Below are 17,566 nucleotides of genomic sequence, written 5' to 3'. Positions count from 1 at the left end.
TTGTTAGAGAAATGGAATACTTCAGTGAGAGTTGCATCCCTTTTCTTTATAAACTTAATTCACCAGTTAAGTGGACTTGGTTTATGTATCCCTGTTTAGAAACATCTTAGTAGTTTCTCTGTGTCTCTTCCTACTGGTTGTGCGTAATTTGACTTAACTGTCCAGATTTATATTTGTCGAACTAATGGAACTTAAATTCCTAGGTAGTAACAAATTGCTCTTTTGAGTTAATGGTAGCATTACTTCTTCTGAAATTCACAGCAGCAAGTCTTTTCTTATTGATTCCAAGATGCCAGCATGCTGTGTCAGCACTTTCATTACTAGCCAAAACTGTCACACTGGGCAAATTGAGCACCTTTGTGATAAGATTAATAGCCCTCTCCATTTCTGATAATACCTCATTGCTAATTTTTGAAGTCCTCTTTTCTGATAATTAAATAAATTTAGCATAAGATAGTAATAGTTTGCCAATATCTCTTGTAGTGAAGACGTGCTGCTTTGGAAATAAATTTGAAAAATATTCCTCACTTGGGACAAGTAAAAGTTTTCCACATATAAATGGAAATAAGAAATTGGTGCTGAATATCTCCTAAAAATTGTAATGTTCAATAAACTCCCATTTAGAGTTGTAGCTCAGTGCTTCCATTCTAAATGATTTCACACTTATTATGCAATAAAATTAGTGTCAGAAAGGAATTCTGCAGGTTTTCTTTATCTGGGTTTTAGCAAAATATGTGACAGTCTCCTGTGCTATTCTTGTGGACAAGAAGGAGAGGCATGGATTAGAATTAATTATAATTAAGTAAATTATAATAGAATCCATAGAATAAGTATTTATTCTTATTTATTATTTTGTATTTAGATAGAGATCTTTAGTAGAGGCACCCTGTTATTTGTGCTTGTTCTTTTTAACATTTAACATTTTTGTCAATGACTTAAAGGTATAGATGACATACTTAGCTAATTTTTAGAAATCATTAAACTAAGAGTAATAGCTAACATACTAGATAACAGGATCCACACAATATAGCATGTTGGTCTAAATTTACTAAAGTGAGATTGCTTTAGTTTAAAATTTTGAAAATATAAGACATGGAAATCATAGCCAGAGAGTAGTTTTTCTAAAAGCATTGGACAGGGGTGGGAGGGGAGTTAGTGAACTGTAAACCCAAGGTCAATTTGAAGAATCATGTAGTGACCAGAAAGATCAGCATCATCTTAGTCTATATCAAGAAGTATTATATTCCTAAATGTGGTGTTAATAGTCTTTGACTCTGGGTGGTCAGGTTACACCTGAAGTTTTGCGTTAGATTTTATGTGCCTTATTTTAGAAAAGACATTGGTAAGTTGAGGAGCTTCTGGAAGAAGCCACTAGGATGGAGAAGAGTCTCAAGATCATGCCATGTAGAAGATGGAAGGAACCAGAAATATCTGAGTTAGAGAAAGGAAAATATGATAAGGATTAAAGGAGTACATATTGACTATCTTTAAATATTTAAAGAACTCTAACATGAAAGAGGAATTAAACTTGCTCTCTTTTGTCCCAGAATGCAGAAATAGGCACCTCAAGTAGAAATTGCAGCGACATTTAGATCTTTATGTTGGATATAAGGAAAAACTTTTTAACAATTAGAACTATCCAAAAGTACAGTGGGTTGCCTTCAGAAGGTATGGATTAATATTTTCTAGAGTAGTGTTTTCAGAAAGGTTGGACAACCATTTGTCAGGTATATTATAGAGGAAATTTTGGTTCAGGTGTCCTCTGAAGTCTCTTCCAATTCTCAGATTCTGTACTAGTGAAATATATGCCATATCGCCCTCATGACCTAACTCTCTAGAACATCCTGAATTTCTCCCTTTCTTTTTTTTTTAAACTATAAATGTGCACACTTCTCTGTCAGATAAGGACTTTAAGGATTCATGATTTCATTAGTGTGAGTACACCCTTTACTAATGCATAATGACATCCTCCATACATTAATAAATAGTATTCATGAGTTATTGTAACTGAAAAAAATTAATTGCTTGTCGTCCAACCCTTCACATATTAAAGCTATCAGAGGTCAACATGCTTGGAACTTGGACAAATACTGATATGTCTTTTCTTGACTGGTACTTGTGAAGTTAGTAGAAGTCTTGGCCAAGGCATGGATGCCATTTGAATAGTTTTTTCTATTTGTATAGACTTTAATATAGTAGAGTAGGCCTCCTTTACTTTAGCACTTTAATGAAATTTATGATCTCATCAATACATTCTCTCATCAGTGATGCAAATTACAACCCATTTGTGCGACTCTGACAAAATATGTAATTTAATGGAACTCTCCATCCTTTATTTTTTCTCCATGATCAGTCCCATCTTTCTTCTGTTCATACATTTATTTGATGGAGTCTTTTCTGCTACTTCTTCTGCACAGTTCTTCTTTTGTAATATAGTATATCTTATTCAGTTGTCCACTCTTTTTGTTTCTACCTCTTCTTATGTTTCCCTGCCCTTCTCTTTGCCCATATAACCAATACCCAGGTTCAGGTCCTTCATCATCTCTCCCTTACATTATTGGAATATCCTTCTTGTTGGTCTCCATGCTTCATTCAGTTCTCTCTCCTTTCTAGTCCACCCACTACATAGCCACCAAGTAATTTTTCCTAAATCACAGATCTAACCACATCCCTCCCCTTCGGTAAATTCTAGTGGTTCCCTATTGACCACATCCCTCTAGTGGTTCCCTGTTGACACCAAGATCAGATGTTATTTTGTCTTTTATCATACTTTATTGTTTTCTGAAAATTTTAATAATAAATAGATTGGTTTCATGCTCAAACATTTTATTGATAGGGTACACAACCAAAATTTACACTTTGCTAAACCACTGTTACCTTTGACTGGTGTGTCTTCCTGTTTGACAAGGAGACCACATGTTGCGCTCATTGGAAGGTTTCTTTATGGTAACTGATTTATACTGGTTAAACATTTTTTTTTTAAAGAAATGGTAGTCTTTATTGATACCTATGCCTTTTCCTCCTATTTTTTGTCAGCAGTCAGGTTGGGGGTTGCCTCAATTGTGCAGCATATCATCCTGTTTTTATTCTTTCTAGTTTAGTATCTTTTCATCTTAATTAGCTGATTCAGAAAGTTACATTTCTTGTTTGTGGGAATTATTTTGTTAGGTGCCTTTGTATCTCTAGTGCCTAGCACAATGTCTTGCACATAGAAGACACTTAACATGTGTTTTTTTAATTGTTTAATTCAGTATTCAGAATATTGGGAATATTTTATCAGAGACTCTTGGAGTGATAATTTTCTATTTTAAGGTGGTGGGACTCCCTGGTTGTTTTTTCTTGTTAAAATCATTTTTGTGATGTTGGTACTCTGATCCATAATCTTTTTCCTGAGCTGAAATCCTATTATATTAATATCTGTCTGCTGGACATTCTCACACCTTCAATTTTTGAGATGCCTAATGAGATAACTGTCTTGTGACACCTCAGTTTCACCATGCCTAAAATAGAAGAAATCTGCTTGACTCCAAGATCAGTCATTTAAACACTATTTATGCTCTCTCTACATCTTAGACATGCATTATATATACACAACACAAAGGTTCTTGCATATTTTCATACTTTTGTCTTTCAGTGAAAGCTTTGTTTTGTTTTTGTTTTCAGCAAAAGCTCCAGACAAGCCTATTCAGGTAGTTTATGTGCCCTCACATTTATTCCACATGTTGTTTGAATTGTTCAAGGTAAGTAAAACTTAAGAATATTGAGTCATCTTCATTTTAAATTACTTTGGTTGGTCTGTAACATATTCATTCAATTAGTGTAAGAATAAAGCTTTGCATAACCATTTAAAAAGTCCTATTTTGATGTCCTCTGTGTTTATAATATATTTTGCACTGTACAATTCAAAGTTGCTATGTACAGTATTTTTTTGTGAATTTTGGTACACATGGATGTGAAAACATTTTCACTATAGTGAATTTTAGAAACTACATATTTAATAGTTAATTATGTGAAATGATGGGTGCTTTGAACAAGCAAGTCTCTGGAAAAGGCTTTTAATGTATGATACACAGATCATAAATATATTTATTAATATCTTATATTTCCAAACATTGCTGTTATTCCTGTGATGTACTCTAAGCCTTTTACATACCTAAGTCAATCAAATTAATTTTCATACAACTGAAGCATGGAGAAGATATATAGTAGATGGAGGGGGAAAAGAGAAAAATCTTTTGTACTTCCATTAAATTGCTACTCTTGTTGAATAAGTTGTGACCTATCTCTTGATTTCACTTCTAGTACTGACTGAATTTACAATAAAAAGTTGTAGTCATTTTGTTTACATAGGAATTGTACAAGCAGAAGATGTTTTTGATCTAAATTTTCAATCTAAACTGTTTTATTTATGAAGTATATTCATTGTGCACCTGAAAGATCACAATGGTACTGATTTGCTTCCAAAATAATTATAGTATTAACTGATATAACTTTTTTAGGGTAGAGGTGTAGGCATTGAATTGTGAATATTCTTTTTAACAGTTATAGCTTTCTCATGTTTGCTTTTTTATCTGACATCTCATACTTTTCACAGTAATATAATTAATTTTTATGGAAAACATCCATCTTTTCTTCCCTGTTGAGCTCCCTAGAGGAAAGTTGTTCTGTAAATATAGGATAAATGTGATTTTATATGGAAGTAGTTTCAGTAAACTCAGTTCACATGAACATTTCAGCCTGTATAAAAAAAATCCTCTAGAATGATGGTGCCCAGGCTTTTTGATCTCATACTCTCTATCATTAAGAAAAAAATTAAATTTGTTACCCCATATCTGAATATTTAGTTATTTTTAAATTATATATAGTATACAACTTGCACAGAAACTAGAAGTTCAAAAAGTATGAAATAATATACATGAATCAATATGAAGCCAACAGGAAGTGGAGTGTATTGAGTAGAGGAATGACATGGTCATACTCTGCTTTAGGAAAATCACTGTGTGAAGGACTGATTGGAGAGGAGAGAGACCTGAAGGAGACCATTTAAGATGCTATTAACAAAATTCTAGGTTAAAGGCCTTCTGAGGAAGACCTGACCTTGGGTGATGACTTTGTGAGTAGAAAGGATTTAAGAGATGTTGTGGTAGGAAAAAAGCAAGATTTGGAAACTGATTGGAGATGTGGGGTGAGAGAAAGTGGGGAGTCACTTTCTGTGACTGTAACATAAGGTAGTGTAATGATTTCTGCAATGTCAAACACAATCTTTCTATGTCTCTTTTATGACTCTGTCCCACCTAGAATGAAAAGAGAATGAAGTTCTCATTAGTCATTGCCTTTAGACACAGAACCCTCCAAGAATTTCTTCCATAGCCAGGAAATGGGACACGGCAGCAGAATTTCCAAATAGCATTTTCACAGATGCAGTTGTGAGTCCCTTAGGCTCAGAAAAAGAGAAGGGTTGAGAGCTTAGACAACAGAGGGAGTTAGAAAGAGTATGGGGGAATTGGAAGTTAAAGATGGGTGGGGACAGATTTGCTGATGAGTTCTAGTCTCTGTCACAGAGTTGGAGGTGACCTATCTTCCTAGCCTTCCATTTAATCACACAATTTTGAGGATCAATTCATAACCTCAGTGGGGTAAGACCCCTGTCCCCCAGGGAAGTCCCCTCAGGATTCTGCAGAACCATATTCTAAAGAGTAAAGATTTTAATAAGGTAAATATCATAAAGAAAATAAGTAATTTAGAGCATAAAATCATACAGGAATGAATCTTAAGTGTCCTTTAGTCAGAGATGTCAAACACATTGCCACAAAGCTACCAACTTAAATCTAATTGGGAAATATTTAGCAAAATAAATAAAAATATAGTAAAACATAGTTACTATTAATATGTATTTTTCTAAGTCAGTGTGTGGCTTACAGGGATCCTTATGTACAATTTAGTTTGCCCCAATTTCTTTTTGAATTTGTAGGACTACTTCCATATATATGGTGAAATTGTTTCAGACAAGTTAAGTGACTTATCCAAAGTCACAAAAGTACTAAGTTTAGAGCCAGGTCTTCTGACATCAAACCCAATGCCTGATTATGAAGACTATTTAAGTGCCTAAGGAATATTTGATTTCATCAGTTTGGATACTACTGCCTATAGTAGAAACTACAGCCTTTTTTACCTTTTAAGTAGATAACTGTCCTAAGTAATAGTCCTTAGTATCCTGAGGGTCAACCAGGTAGCACAGTGGATAAAATGCCCAGTCTGGAGTCCAGAAGACTCATTCTCCTAAATTTAAATCTGGCCTCAGATACTCCTCAGATAATCCTGGGCAAGTCACTTCACCTGTTCGTCTTAGATCCTCATCTGTAAATGCCAAGAAAACTCCAAAGTGGTGTTGCAGAAAGTTGTTCTCAAGTCTGTCTACCTATTTGCTTATCTGTAATATGAACTGGAGAAGAAAATGGCAAACCACTCCAGTATCTTTGCTAAGAAAATCCCAAATAGGGTCATGAATAGTTGGATACGCAATTGAACTAGAACAACAATAATGGTGGGAGGGAGGGGAGGATCCAGGTCTTTGATTTCATTAATGTAGAATATGCTCCTCACCCTTGACTCCAAAGAAATTCCTTTTATTTAAGGGAATGAGCAGATCAGCAGTTGTTTCACAAATTAAATCCTTAGCAAATTACCTAGGGTACTGAGTTTCCAACAGAGAAGGGGAAAGGAGAGATATAAACCTATATGTAGCCAGGTATTATGCTAAGCACTTTACAAATGTTATACCATTTACTCCTCACACCAATCCTGGAAAGTAGGATGCTATTATTAGCCCTATTTTATGGTTGTGGAAACTGAGACATAGTCCATCTTAGGTACTCACTGTATGTTAGAGATATAACAAAAACCCAGTTTTTCTTGACTTCCAAAATTGCTGGGTTTTTATCTACTGTTCTTTTTTATCTTTGTGGAGAACAAATGCTCCTCTCATCAAATATTCATCTAAAAATGTTATGTGTAAATTATATTACATTAACCAAGGAAATAAAATAAATCTCTTTATATAGTTCTTTCCTAAAAAAAATCTGTTTGGCTATTTATATCTCAGGAAGGAGAGGAGTTATATAGGTAGCTTTATGGGGGGATGGGAAACAATAAAAGAATTTTTTTTTCTTAAACTATAGAACTCAATGAGAGCAACAGTAGAGGTTTTTGAAGATAGAAAAGAAGTTTACCCATCTATTAAAACTCTTGTAACGTTGGGCAAAGAAGATTTATCCATTAAGGTAACTATTGTAATTAATCATTTTACTTTTCTGTCATTCAAAAGGTTTTGAATTAAATTTTAATTATTTTCTAATTAATAAGTATTAATTTTTGTCTCCCATCTCCCCCTATCCACCTAAAGAAAAAAAGAAAACCCTTGTAATTAATCTGAATAGTTGTGCCAAAAAGAATGCTTCTTTTGGCCATGTCCAAAAATGTATCTTAGATTGCATGGCCTATTATCACATGAAATGAGTCAAATCTTTGACAGAGGTGGTAGTATTCTTCTCTATTGGTCCTCTCAGTCATGGGCCTCATTATTGTATTGATCTGATTTGTCTTTCAAAATCGTTTGTTTTTGTTTTTTACAATGTTGTTTTATATTTATGTATATATATATATGTATATATATATACATATATATATATATATGTTCATGGTTCTGCTTCACTGTGCATCAGTTCGTAAATAGCTTCCCAGACTTTTCTAAAACTTTCTCCCTCATCATTTCTTCCAGAATCATTACATTAATATACCATAATTTGTGTAGGCATTCCCCAGTTGATGGGTACCCCCTTGGTTTCTAAAGTTTCCTTTTTTTTTGGTATGTGAAATGTGGGTCTAAATACAAATTCTGCCAGACTTCAGTCAGATTTTTCTCTTTTAAGTTATTTTAAACATTATAACAAGAAATCACATATGGTTACTTTAAGGTCAAAATTTCATTTTCATAAAGTTATCATTTTATTACTATATAGTACTCATAGTTTAGGTATACATTTAGAATATTTCTGATAAATTTCTGTAATTAACTTAATATTTGTCACGTTCCACTTTGAAGAAGTTTATAATTTTTCTGTGTTGTAGATAAGTGACCAAGGTGGTGGTGTTCCACTTCGAAAAATAGATCGTCTGTTTAACTATATGTATTCAACTGCTCCCAGACCTAGCCTCGAACCAACAAGAGCAGCACCTTTGGTAAGATTCCACAAACTTAACTAAACAAGATTCTTTTTCTTTTAAAGATTTTATTTATTTTGAGTTTTACAGTTACTCCCCTAATCTTACTTACTTCCCCCCCATCCCCCACAGAAGGCAATCTGCCAGTCTTTAGATTGTTTCCATGGTATACACTGATCCAAATTGAATGTGATGAGAGAGGAAATCATATCCCCAAGGAAGAAACATAAAATATAAAGAGATGGCAAGATCAGACAGTAAAATATCAATTTTTTTCCCCCTAAATTAAAGTTAATAGTCCTTGGTCTTTGTTCAAGCTCCACAGTTCTTTCTCTGGATGCAGATGGTATTCTCCATTGCAGACAACCCCAAATTGTCCCTGATTGTTGCACTGATGGAATGAGCAAGTCCATCAAAGTTGATCATCGCCCCCATGTTATTGTTAGGGTGTACAGTATTTTCTGGTTCTGCTCATCTCAGCATCAGTTCATGCAAATCCCTCCAGGCTTCCCTGAATTCCCATCCCTCTTGGTTTCTAATAGAACAGTAGTGTTCCATGACATACATATACCACAGTTTGCTAAGCCATTCCCCAATTGAAGGACATTTACTTGATTTCCAATTCTTTGCCACCACAAAGAGGGCTGCTATGAATATTTTTGTACAGGTGATGTTTTTACCCTTTTTCATCATCTCTTCAGGGTATAGACCTAGTAATGGTATTGTTAGATCAAAGGGTGTACCCATTTTTGTTGCCCTTTGGGCATAGTTCCAAATTTCTCTCTAGAAAGGAGTTCCCAGCTCCACCAACAAAGTAATAGTGTCCCAGATTTTGCACATCCCTTCCAACAATGATCATTATCCTTTCTGGTCATATTGGTCAGTCTGAGAGGTTGTAAGGTGGTCCCTCAGAGAAGCTTTAATTTGCATTTCTCTATTAAGTAATGATTTAGAGCAATTTCTCATATGACTATGGATTTCTTTGATCTCCTCATCTATAAATTGCTTTTGCATATCCTTTGACCATTTGTCAATTGGGGAATGGCTCTTTTTTTTAAATTTTACTCATTTCTCTGTATATTTTAGAAATGAATCCTTTGTCAGAAACATTAGTTGTAAAGATTGTTTCCTAGTTTACTACATTTCTTTTGATCTTGGTTTACAGTGGTTTTGTCTGTGCAAAAACTTTTTAATTTAATGTAATCGAAATCATCTAGTTTGTTTTTAGTGATGTTCTCCATCTCTTCCTTAGTTATAAACTGCTTCCCTTTCCATAGGTCTGACAAGTAAACTAGTCTTTGATCTTCTAGTTTGCTTATAATGTTTTTTATGTCTAAATCCTGTATCCATTTGGATCTTATCTTGGTTTAGGGTATGAGGTGTTGGCCTAATCTAAGTTTCTTCCATACTAACTTCCAATTTTCCTAGCAGTTTTTATCGAAGAGAGAGTTTTTATCCCAATAGCTGGCCTCTTTGGGTTTATCAAACAGCAGATGACTATAATCATTTCCTGCCTTTGCACCTAGTCTATTCCGCTGGTCTACCAACTCTATTTCTTAGCCATTACCACACAGTTTTGATGACTGATGCTTTATAATAGATCAGGTAGGGCTAAGCCATTTTCTTTTGCACTTTTTTTTTATTAAATCCCCGGAAATTCTTGATTTTTTATTTCTTCATATGAATTTACTTACAACTTTTTCTAACTCATTAAAGTAATTTTTTGGAATTTTGATTGGTAGGGTATTGAACAGGTATTTTAGTTTTGGTAGAATTGTCATTTTTATTATATTATCCATGAGCAGTTGATGTTTGCCCAGTTATTTAAATCTGATTTAATTTGCGTGAGAAGTGTTTTATAATTGTTTTCAAGAAGTTTCCTAGTCTACCTTGGCAAATAGATTTCCAGGTATTTTATATTGTCTGAGGTTACTTTGAATGGGATTTCTCATTCTAGCTCTTCTTGCTGTATCTTGCTAGTCATATATAGAAAAGTTGAGGATTTATGAGGGTTTATTTTATTATATACTGCAACTTTGCTAAAATTGCTAATTGTTTCCAGTAGTTTTTTTGGATGATTTCTTCTAGGTATACCATCATGTCATCTGCAAAGAGTGAAGAGTTTTGTCTCTTCTGTCCTTCCCAATTCTAATTTCTTCAATTTCTTTTTCTTCTATAATTTCTGAGGCTAACATTCTAAACAAGATTCTTAAGCTTAATCATTGACTTTATTCTTTGTTGTTGTTTTTTACTCTTAAGTCCTGCAATTTCTTTTTTTAAATTATTACTTAGTCTTTAAAAATACAAAAACAAAAAGGGCAGCTAGGTAGTGCAGTAGATAGAGCACTGGTTCTGGAGTACCTGAGTTCAAATCCAGTCTCAGACACTTAATGATTACCTAGTTGTGTGCCTTTAGGCAAGTTACTTAATCCCACTGCCTTGCAAAAACCAAAACAAAACAGCATTTCCTTTTTGTTTTCACTTAAAGAAGTTTTTAAAATCAACCTTGAGACAGGCAGATTAACTAAGAATATTGTAGTAGTTCAGGCCTGAAGTGATAGGGGCTTGAAACAAGATGATCAGTGAAAGATGTGGATATAAGAGAGATATTTTGAAGGTAGAAATGACAAGACTTGACAACAAATTGAATATGTGGGGTGAACACAAATAAATAATGAAAGATGACACTTTGGGAGCTTAGATAACTGGGAAGATGCTGACACTAAGCTGCAAATAAGAGATGTTCAGAAGAATGGAGGAGAGTTTAGGGAAATACATAATGAACTCTGTTTTTAGACTTAATGGATTTTAGATGGATATTTGCAGGACAGGTTCAGGAAGCAACTAATGATGTGACACTAGAGCTCAGGAGAGAGAGAAGTTAGAACTGGATATAGATTTGGGAATCCTTTGCTTAGCAATGATAGCTAAATCATGGGAACTAATAGAACCTTCTAAGCATGATATATTTTTACTTATATCTTTTTTTCCAACCTCTTAAGACTCCTCTGATTTACATCTCTTTTAATTATAGGACCCAGAGAGTTCACAAAATAACTAGCATTTCTAGAATAATGTCATGGTGATAATGTACAACCTCAATTTGCCCCTTATTTTATTAAAAAAGACTTTTATTGTTTGCCCTTTAAAGAGTATTGTAAACTGTTTTTGATCAGTACTGTTTACCATATTAAGGAAAGGTCCATTTATTGACTTGCTTTAGACTGTTGTTGTTTTTTTTAACATAAAAGGAAGATTGCTAGTGCATCTATAGATATGATAGAGATAGAATCAGCTCCAAAGCTAAGAAAAGTTGAGTTCAAGCCCTGCTTTCTAGAACATGTGAATCTGAGCAATCTGTTTAGCTTCTCAGAGCTGTAGACAACTCTCTAAGACTTTAAGTTGCAGGAAGTTATACTCATCATGCAACTTTCAATGATATTTTCTTTATTTGTTTCTTTCTGGTACTCTCTTCTTTGTGCATTTTTAAAACGTCTCAATGATCTTCCTTTTTCTTTCTTTCCTTTTTTTTTTTGAGGGTTCAGGATGGGGGGAGGCCATTCTATCATTCCCTTTGCCTTGTTTCCAGTTTTCCAATTGTAAAAGATATTGGCAACAGAAACATAATCAAGCAAAATAAATTTTTACATTGATCTTTTCTTAAAATATATGCCTTATTCTGCACCTTGAGTAAAGCAACTCTGTGTTAGGAAGTTTTTAACTTGATAGCCACTTAATAAATGTTTATTGATTGACAGTTATTGGCAGTAAGTTTATAGTTCACGAGAACTTTCTGATATCAGTGGAATTACTTTATCCATGCCTCTTAAGAGACAAGTTATGAATAAAAACTTTGATGAGGGCCCAAAACAAAGAAATTAGAATACTGGAACTTTCTCAGAACCCCAGGAAGGAACCATTCTGGGAATTATTCTCTGTTCATCTCTGAGACCTTGTTACTAGTAGATGAGAAATCTTTAATTGTTAATTTATCTGTAACTTTCAAAGCTTAAAAGAATGAGGAAATCTGCTGATAAAGCCTTGGAAAGTGTGATTCTGTCTTGTTAGCACTTCAAACCTTGTTGAAGTTTAATATGACCATTTTGATTTTCATATTATAACTCTTTTGTATGCTAAATAATGCTTAATTTTAAATCTGAAATGCATTTTTCAAAGTATATCTTTGTGTTCATACTTGTTTCTTTATCTTATTGTGTTGGGCTTTACTTTTTTAGGCTGGATTTGGCTATGGATTGCCCATTTCCCGTCTTTATGCCAGGTACTTTCAAGGAGACCTAAAACTCTATTCAATGGAAGGAGTGGGTACTGATGCTGTAATTTATTTGAAGGTATTTAATTTGAGTGGTTTTTAAAAATGTTTATTGTTTAAATGTTTTAACACTCATGTATTTACTTAGTAATTTATTTTAAACTGTGAATGTTATAGTGAGTTAGGTAGATAGATGGTTGCAGTAGGTAGATGGCTGGGCAAGTCACTTAACTGCCTTCTATCTGCCTCATAACTGCACCTCCCTCATAAGATTGTTGTGAGGATCAAATGAGATCTTTGTCAAAGAACTTAACCTGCTAATGTGCTTATTGCTTATTCCTTCCTTTCTTCCCTAGTTGTCAGGAAGAACATGACAATGTTCTTTATTTTCATTCAAGTATATTTCCATTTTAGATGAAGACTTTTTTTTTTCTGACTTAAATCTTCTTGCCTCAAGTTATTCCCCCTCCCCAATTCATTCACCATCTAGCCTAGCTGCCAGACTAATTTTTCTACAGTGTATGTTAGATCATGCCCTTCTATTCCAGCCCAACTCCAGCTCAGCTAGCCCTAGTGTATCCCTTTTACTTCAGGACCAACTGAAAATGTTTTGTATTGAAAGTGCTTTACAATTTGGCCTTTCTCATGTTTCAGTCCTCTGACACATTACTTCATCCCATGCTGGCTTCCTTGCAATTCTCAGGACTTCATTTCCTTTCTCTGGGCATTGACAGGAACGCTCTCCCTTCTCACCTCCACCCCTTAAAGTCCCTGGCTGCCTTCTGCAGGAACCCTAAGGTTACTTGATATCTCCTCTGTAATTTATATTATTTCTATATTTATACATTATGTATTCTATACACACACACACACACACACACACACACACACACACATAGTATACACACATACATACATACATGTTGTCTCTACTTAGAATATAAGCTTCTTGAGAAAAGGGAATATATTTTGCTTTTTTCTCTCTCTGTTTCCAGCATATAGCACATACTAAGTGCTTAATAATGTTTATTGCTTGATGTTCACCTGGATTTTAAGCTCTTAGAGATAAAATAAATTTTTACAGTATTGTTACTGTTTTTTAAAATCTTTTTTAAAAAATAATGCTTAAATAGCACTTCTCTAGAGAGCCACTGTATTTTCTTATGCTGTTTGAAACGTGGGTTGTTTTGCTTTGTTTTTTTAACTATAGATATTTGTCCAAAGGTGAAAGGACCTAATTCTTGTAATCACAGTATAGCTAACACTTCATAGGTCTTTATTTGCATAAATTTGTTTCCTCCTAAACAGTATGAATGCAAGTTGGCTAAGCATTCATCAGTTGAATGAACAGTTTGTCTCTTGGTTTATATCATGTTGTCAAATAGACTTCTCCTTGGGCATGATTACCTGAAAACAATTATATAAAAGTTCCTTTGCATATAATCCTCTCCCATTTTTTTGGAAACCATAACTGTGGTTTTTTGGGTGGATAGGAGGAAAAAAGAGCATTTCCTAATATTTTACTAAAAGAGTTTTTATGTGACTGTTCTGACTATAAGAAATTACCAAAAATGTAATTTCAATGTGTTCATTGTATTTCAGATTCAGTCTTTTTATAATTCATATTGTGGATATTTCACAGATCTCCTTTTATCACTACAGGCTCTTTCAAGTGAATCATTTGAGAGGCTTCCAGTGTTTAATAAATCAGCATGGAGGCATTACAAGACTACACCTGAAGCTGATGACTGGAGCAATCCTAGTAGTGAACCCAGGGATGCTTCAAAATACAAGGCCAAACTGTAAGTCTGTCTCTAGCTCTCCATAAATTGTGTATATTACAAATAAAATTTACCCTTCTTAATCTAAATAGGTTCCTTTATCAGTCAAATCTTCTTTGTAGCCAGGTTATTGAAATAAGACTGAAGTATCCTTTGTGGGGGGGGGATAAAGTTTAGAACATAATTTTTTCCCTGCACAAATGGGAAAAAATTATAATTGTATGACTAAAAAAGATTTATTTACTTTTAAGATGTACAAATGAAATTTCCTTTGAACTATCTATCATTTTTTTTTTTCCACATAATTTGAAGTTGAGAGACAACACAGCATAGATAGTTTTAGTCAGGAAGGCTAGTTCAAGACCCATTTCTGACTTATACTATCTGATCCTGAGCAAGTCATTCACTTTTCTTTGTCCAAGGTAACACTGGGACTTTGTTACAAAGAAGGTGCTGGTCTGCATTGGGAAAGTTCCTCACACAAATGAAATCACAGATCTGGTTCCTTTTTCAAAAGATGGAGCTTATTTAAAATTGCAGTAAGCCTCTGTTACATGACAATCTTCATTAAAAAAGAAATTTTAACTATTCACTTTCCATTTTTTACTAGTATGATAGCTTTTAAAAATTTAGTGTTTCATGAATTGAGAGAGCAACAACATAATCTGCATAGGATACTTAAAATTTATACTTCCTACATCTTCAACAGAGTTAATGGATGCAGGGTACAAAATGAAACCTATTTTGGGACTTAGCCAATGAAGAAACTTTTTTGTTTTACTATATATATTTGCTGCAAGATCTTTCTTTTTCTTTTCCCATTGGAGTGAGAAGAAAAAAAATAGATTTTTTTTTGTGAGGAGGGGAGAAAATAATAAAATTTAAGCTGGAAAGAAACTTTATGCTATCTGATTTCAATTTGGTCCTGACAACTGTACATGATTTAGCCCCACAACATAATGAAGATGAGTTATTTGATAGTAAAAGTATAATAAAGAAGAATAAAAAGGAATATAGCATATTTACAAATATTGAGAACTCAAAATTGTTTTTCTTTTCTGGGAACTCTTAGGCTTTTTATATATTTGCCAGAAGCAGTAAAAAATCTGGACCCAAATCTGTTTAGTGTATTTCTATGCAACATTGAAATCTTCAAATGAATTCATATGTTAAAGTGTACTATTCCATCATTGAACTCAAAATTATCAAATTTGAATATTTTTGCCCTCAGAATCAGTTTAGTGAGTTTTCATTAATTTACTTTCAATTGTCAGACAAAATATCTAACCACAAAAACAACCAAGTAATGAAAAAAGTTATTGGGATATCTAGATAATTTTATTCATACAAGATAATCTTAAATCAATTAAAATTTCGTTTTTCACTAAGACAAATTTTGCTATAATTGAAAATGTTTTAAATGACAGGGTTCAAAAAGTTCTAGTTGATACTTTAGGAACTATAACATACAACAATTAATAATTTCTAATACAATTATAATTTTCGATTTAACAGATGACTATTTAAAATAATGTATTAAATTAAGCCTTACAATGTATTTTAAGCAATAATTGCAAAATAATTATCTACATATCATAAATAGTAGATTCCAAAGTCACTTAATGTTTTGTATATTTATTATATTTTCATATATTATGTAAGTTTTAGAAATTAGACCTCCAGTTTTATTAAGAGAAGAGTAGGGCAGCTAGGGAGTGCAGTGGACAGAGCATCGGCCCTGGAGTCAGGAGGGCCTGTGTTCAAATCCAGCCTCAGACACTTAATAGTTATTAAGCTTAGCTAGGTGACTTTGGGCAAGTCACTTAACTACATTGTCATAAATAAATAAATAATTTAAAAGAAAAGAGTAAAAGAATTAGGTAGCTTGTATTCTTCTCTGATAGCAATAGATATAACTGTGTAAGAAAAAGGCAATTGTTGAGTAAACTACTTTTAAGTTCCAAGTACAGGAAAGATTATTGTCAGCACAACCTTTAATCATTTTTCCTTTCTTTACAGTGACAAAATCAAGACAAATCGAACTTTCTAAAGAAATGACTGTATTTGTCCTGTTCTGTGAAGATTGTATCTTCTGCAAGTTGGCCAGAGAGAGCTCCTTACCACCATATCTTGGGGGAGGTGGCACCCTAGCTGTTCCCGGGCTTGAACATATATTTTCACTGAACCAGCTGGACCTTTTCCATGGACCCTGTCCTTAGCTTCTCCAGCTCTCCCACTAAAACAATAACCTGAGTGCTTTTCACAACACCTTGGTGTGATTAGTTGTTCTGGGGGTGAGAAGGTTGATGAGAGCCTGACACAGGGAAGTATGATGCCTTATATAGCTCCCCTGTCTTTCTGCCCTTCACTCTCATTACTATAGAGTCCACTGCCTCTACTCCCCACCCACAGGATTTTCCACTTCTGTCCTAAGTCCAAAGTGCTGTGGTGTTTTGTATTTTAAGCTAGATTCCAGGCTCTTCTCAAACCATTGACTAGGACCCAGAGGTACTAAGGAGTGAAGTCATCCGTTGGGGTCTCATCAGTGGGGAATTCCTTTCCTAAAGCCTTGACCATCCCTTTCTGATTCCACAACCACCTAGGCTCCAAGTGGCTCAAACACTTCCCTCCCTCCCTATGTTCTCTATCACCTTGTCAGGTGCTAGAACTTTCATGTTAGAAAGAAATCTCACCCTTACATGCAGTTGACCTTCTATTTAATTTGTACACTGCCGTTCTGTTGATTAAAAGTGTTCCAAAAGTTGTCCTGGGATTTCACTGAGCCTTTTAGTGGTTTTAGAGACCATTAATGAAATAATGCCCTTGGTCAGCTTTGTAAAAGGAAACTTAGTCTACTGGGGAATGGAATTTTTAATCCTATGTAAAAACCTAACTAAATTAGTTCTATATGCATTTAGATTCTTCTAAGAAAGGTGGAAGGCTCCTCTGAGGCACTTAAGAATTGCAAAACTGTTATTCTTCCTGGAAATTTTCAAGATATTGTTACACTGAGAGTCAGTCTGAAATTTTAACCTTCACTAAATATCACAATTTAGAATATAGTATCAGTCCTATAATCTTAATTTTGATACCCTTTATTTCCTTTTCCTTTTTTTCCTTCTTTTTTTAGTTGAGGACAAATAGAAGAGAATGGAAACAAGAGGAACTATGTTATGTGAATTTGTTACTTTTATAATTTTTGAAATGGAAATTATGGGATCCATAGCTAGACTTAAGATCCTAGTATAGTAACTATGTATCTGGTCTACCTCAGAAAGACTAAGGTGGTATTTTA

The 17,566-nt window shown here is 33.9% G+C and overlaps 1 protein-coding gene across 2 annotated transcripts in view; it reads left to right on the top strand.

The window, feature by feature from the left end:
* PDK3 (pyruvate dehydrogenase kinase 3) overlaps positions 1-17,035 on the top strand; it is a 137,510-nt gene extending 120,475 nt beyond the window's left edge. For both annotated transcript variants that reach the window (XM_074214227.1, XM_074214228.1), the window contains exons 7-12: positions 3,664-3,740; positions 7,179-7,280; positions 8,128-8,238; positions 12,456-12,569; positions 14,153-14,292; positions 16,291-17,035. In XM_074214227.1, coding sequence (XP_074070328.1) covers positions 3,664-3,740; positions 7,179-7,280; positions 8,128-8,238; positions 12,456-12,569; positions 14,153-14,292; positions 16,291-16,321 — 575 coding nt within the window. In that variant the 3' untranslated portion in view covers positions 16,322-17,035. The remainder of the gene's footprint in view (positions 1-3,663; positions 3,741-7,178; positions 7,281-8,127; positions 8,239-12,455; positions 12,570-14,152; positions 14,293-16,290) is intronic.
* Positions 17,036-17,566: the final 531 nt, after the last annotated feature.

The sequence above is a fragment of the Macrotis lagotis genome, chromosome 1 (assembly GCF_037893015.1).
Source record: "Macrotis lagotis isolate mMagLag1 chromosome 1, bilby.v1.9.chrom.fasta, whole genome shotgun sequence".
In the NCBI taxonomy this organism is placed as follows: Eukaryota; Metazoa; Chordata; class Mammalia; order Peramelemorphia; family Peramelidae; genus Macrotis; species Macrotis lagotis.
The sequence above is the reverse complement of the archived record's forward strand: the minus strand, read 5'-3'. Positions and strand labels throughout refer to the sequence as shown.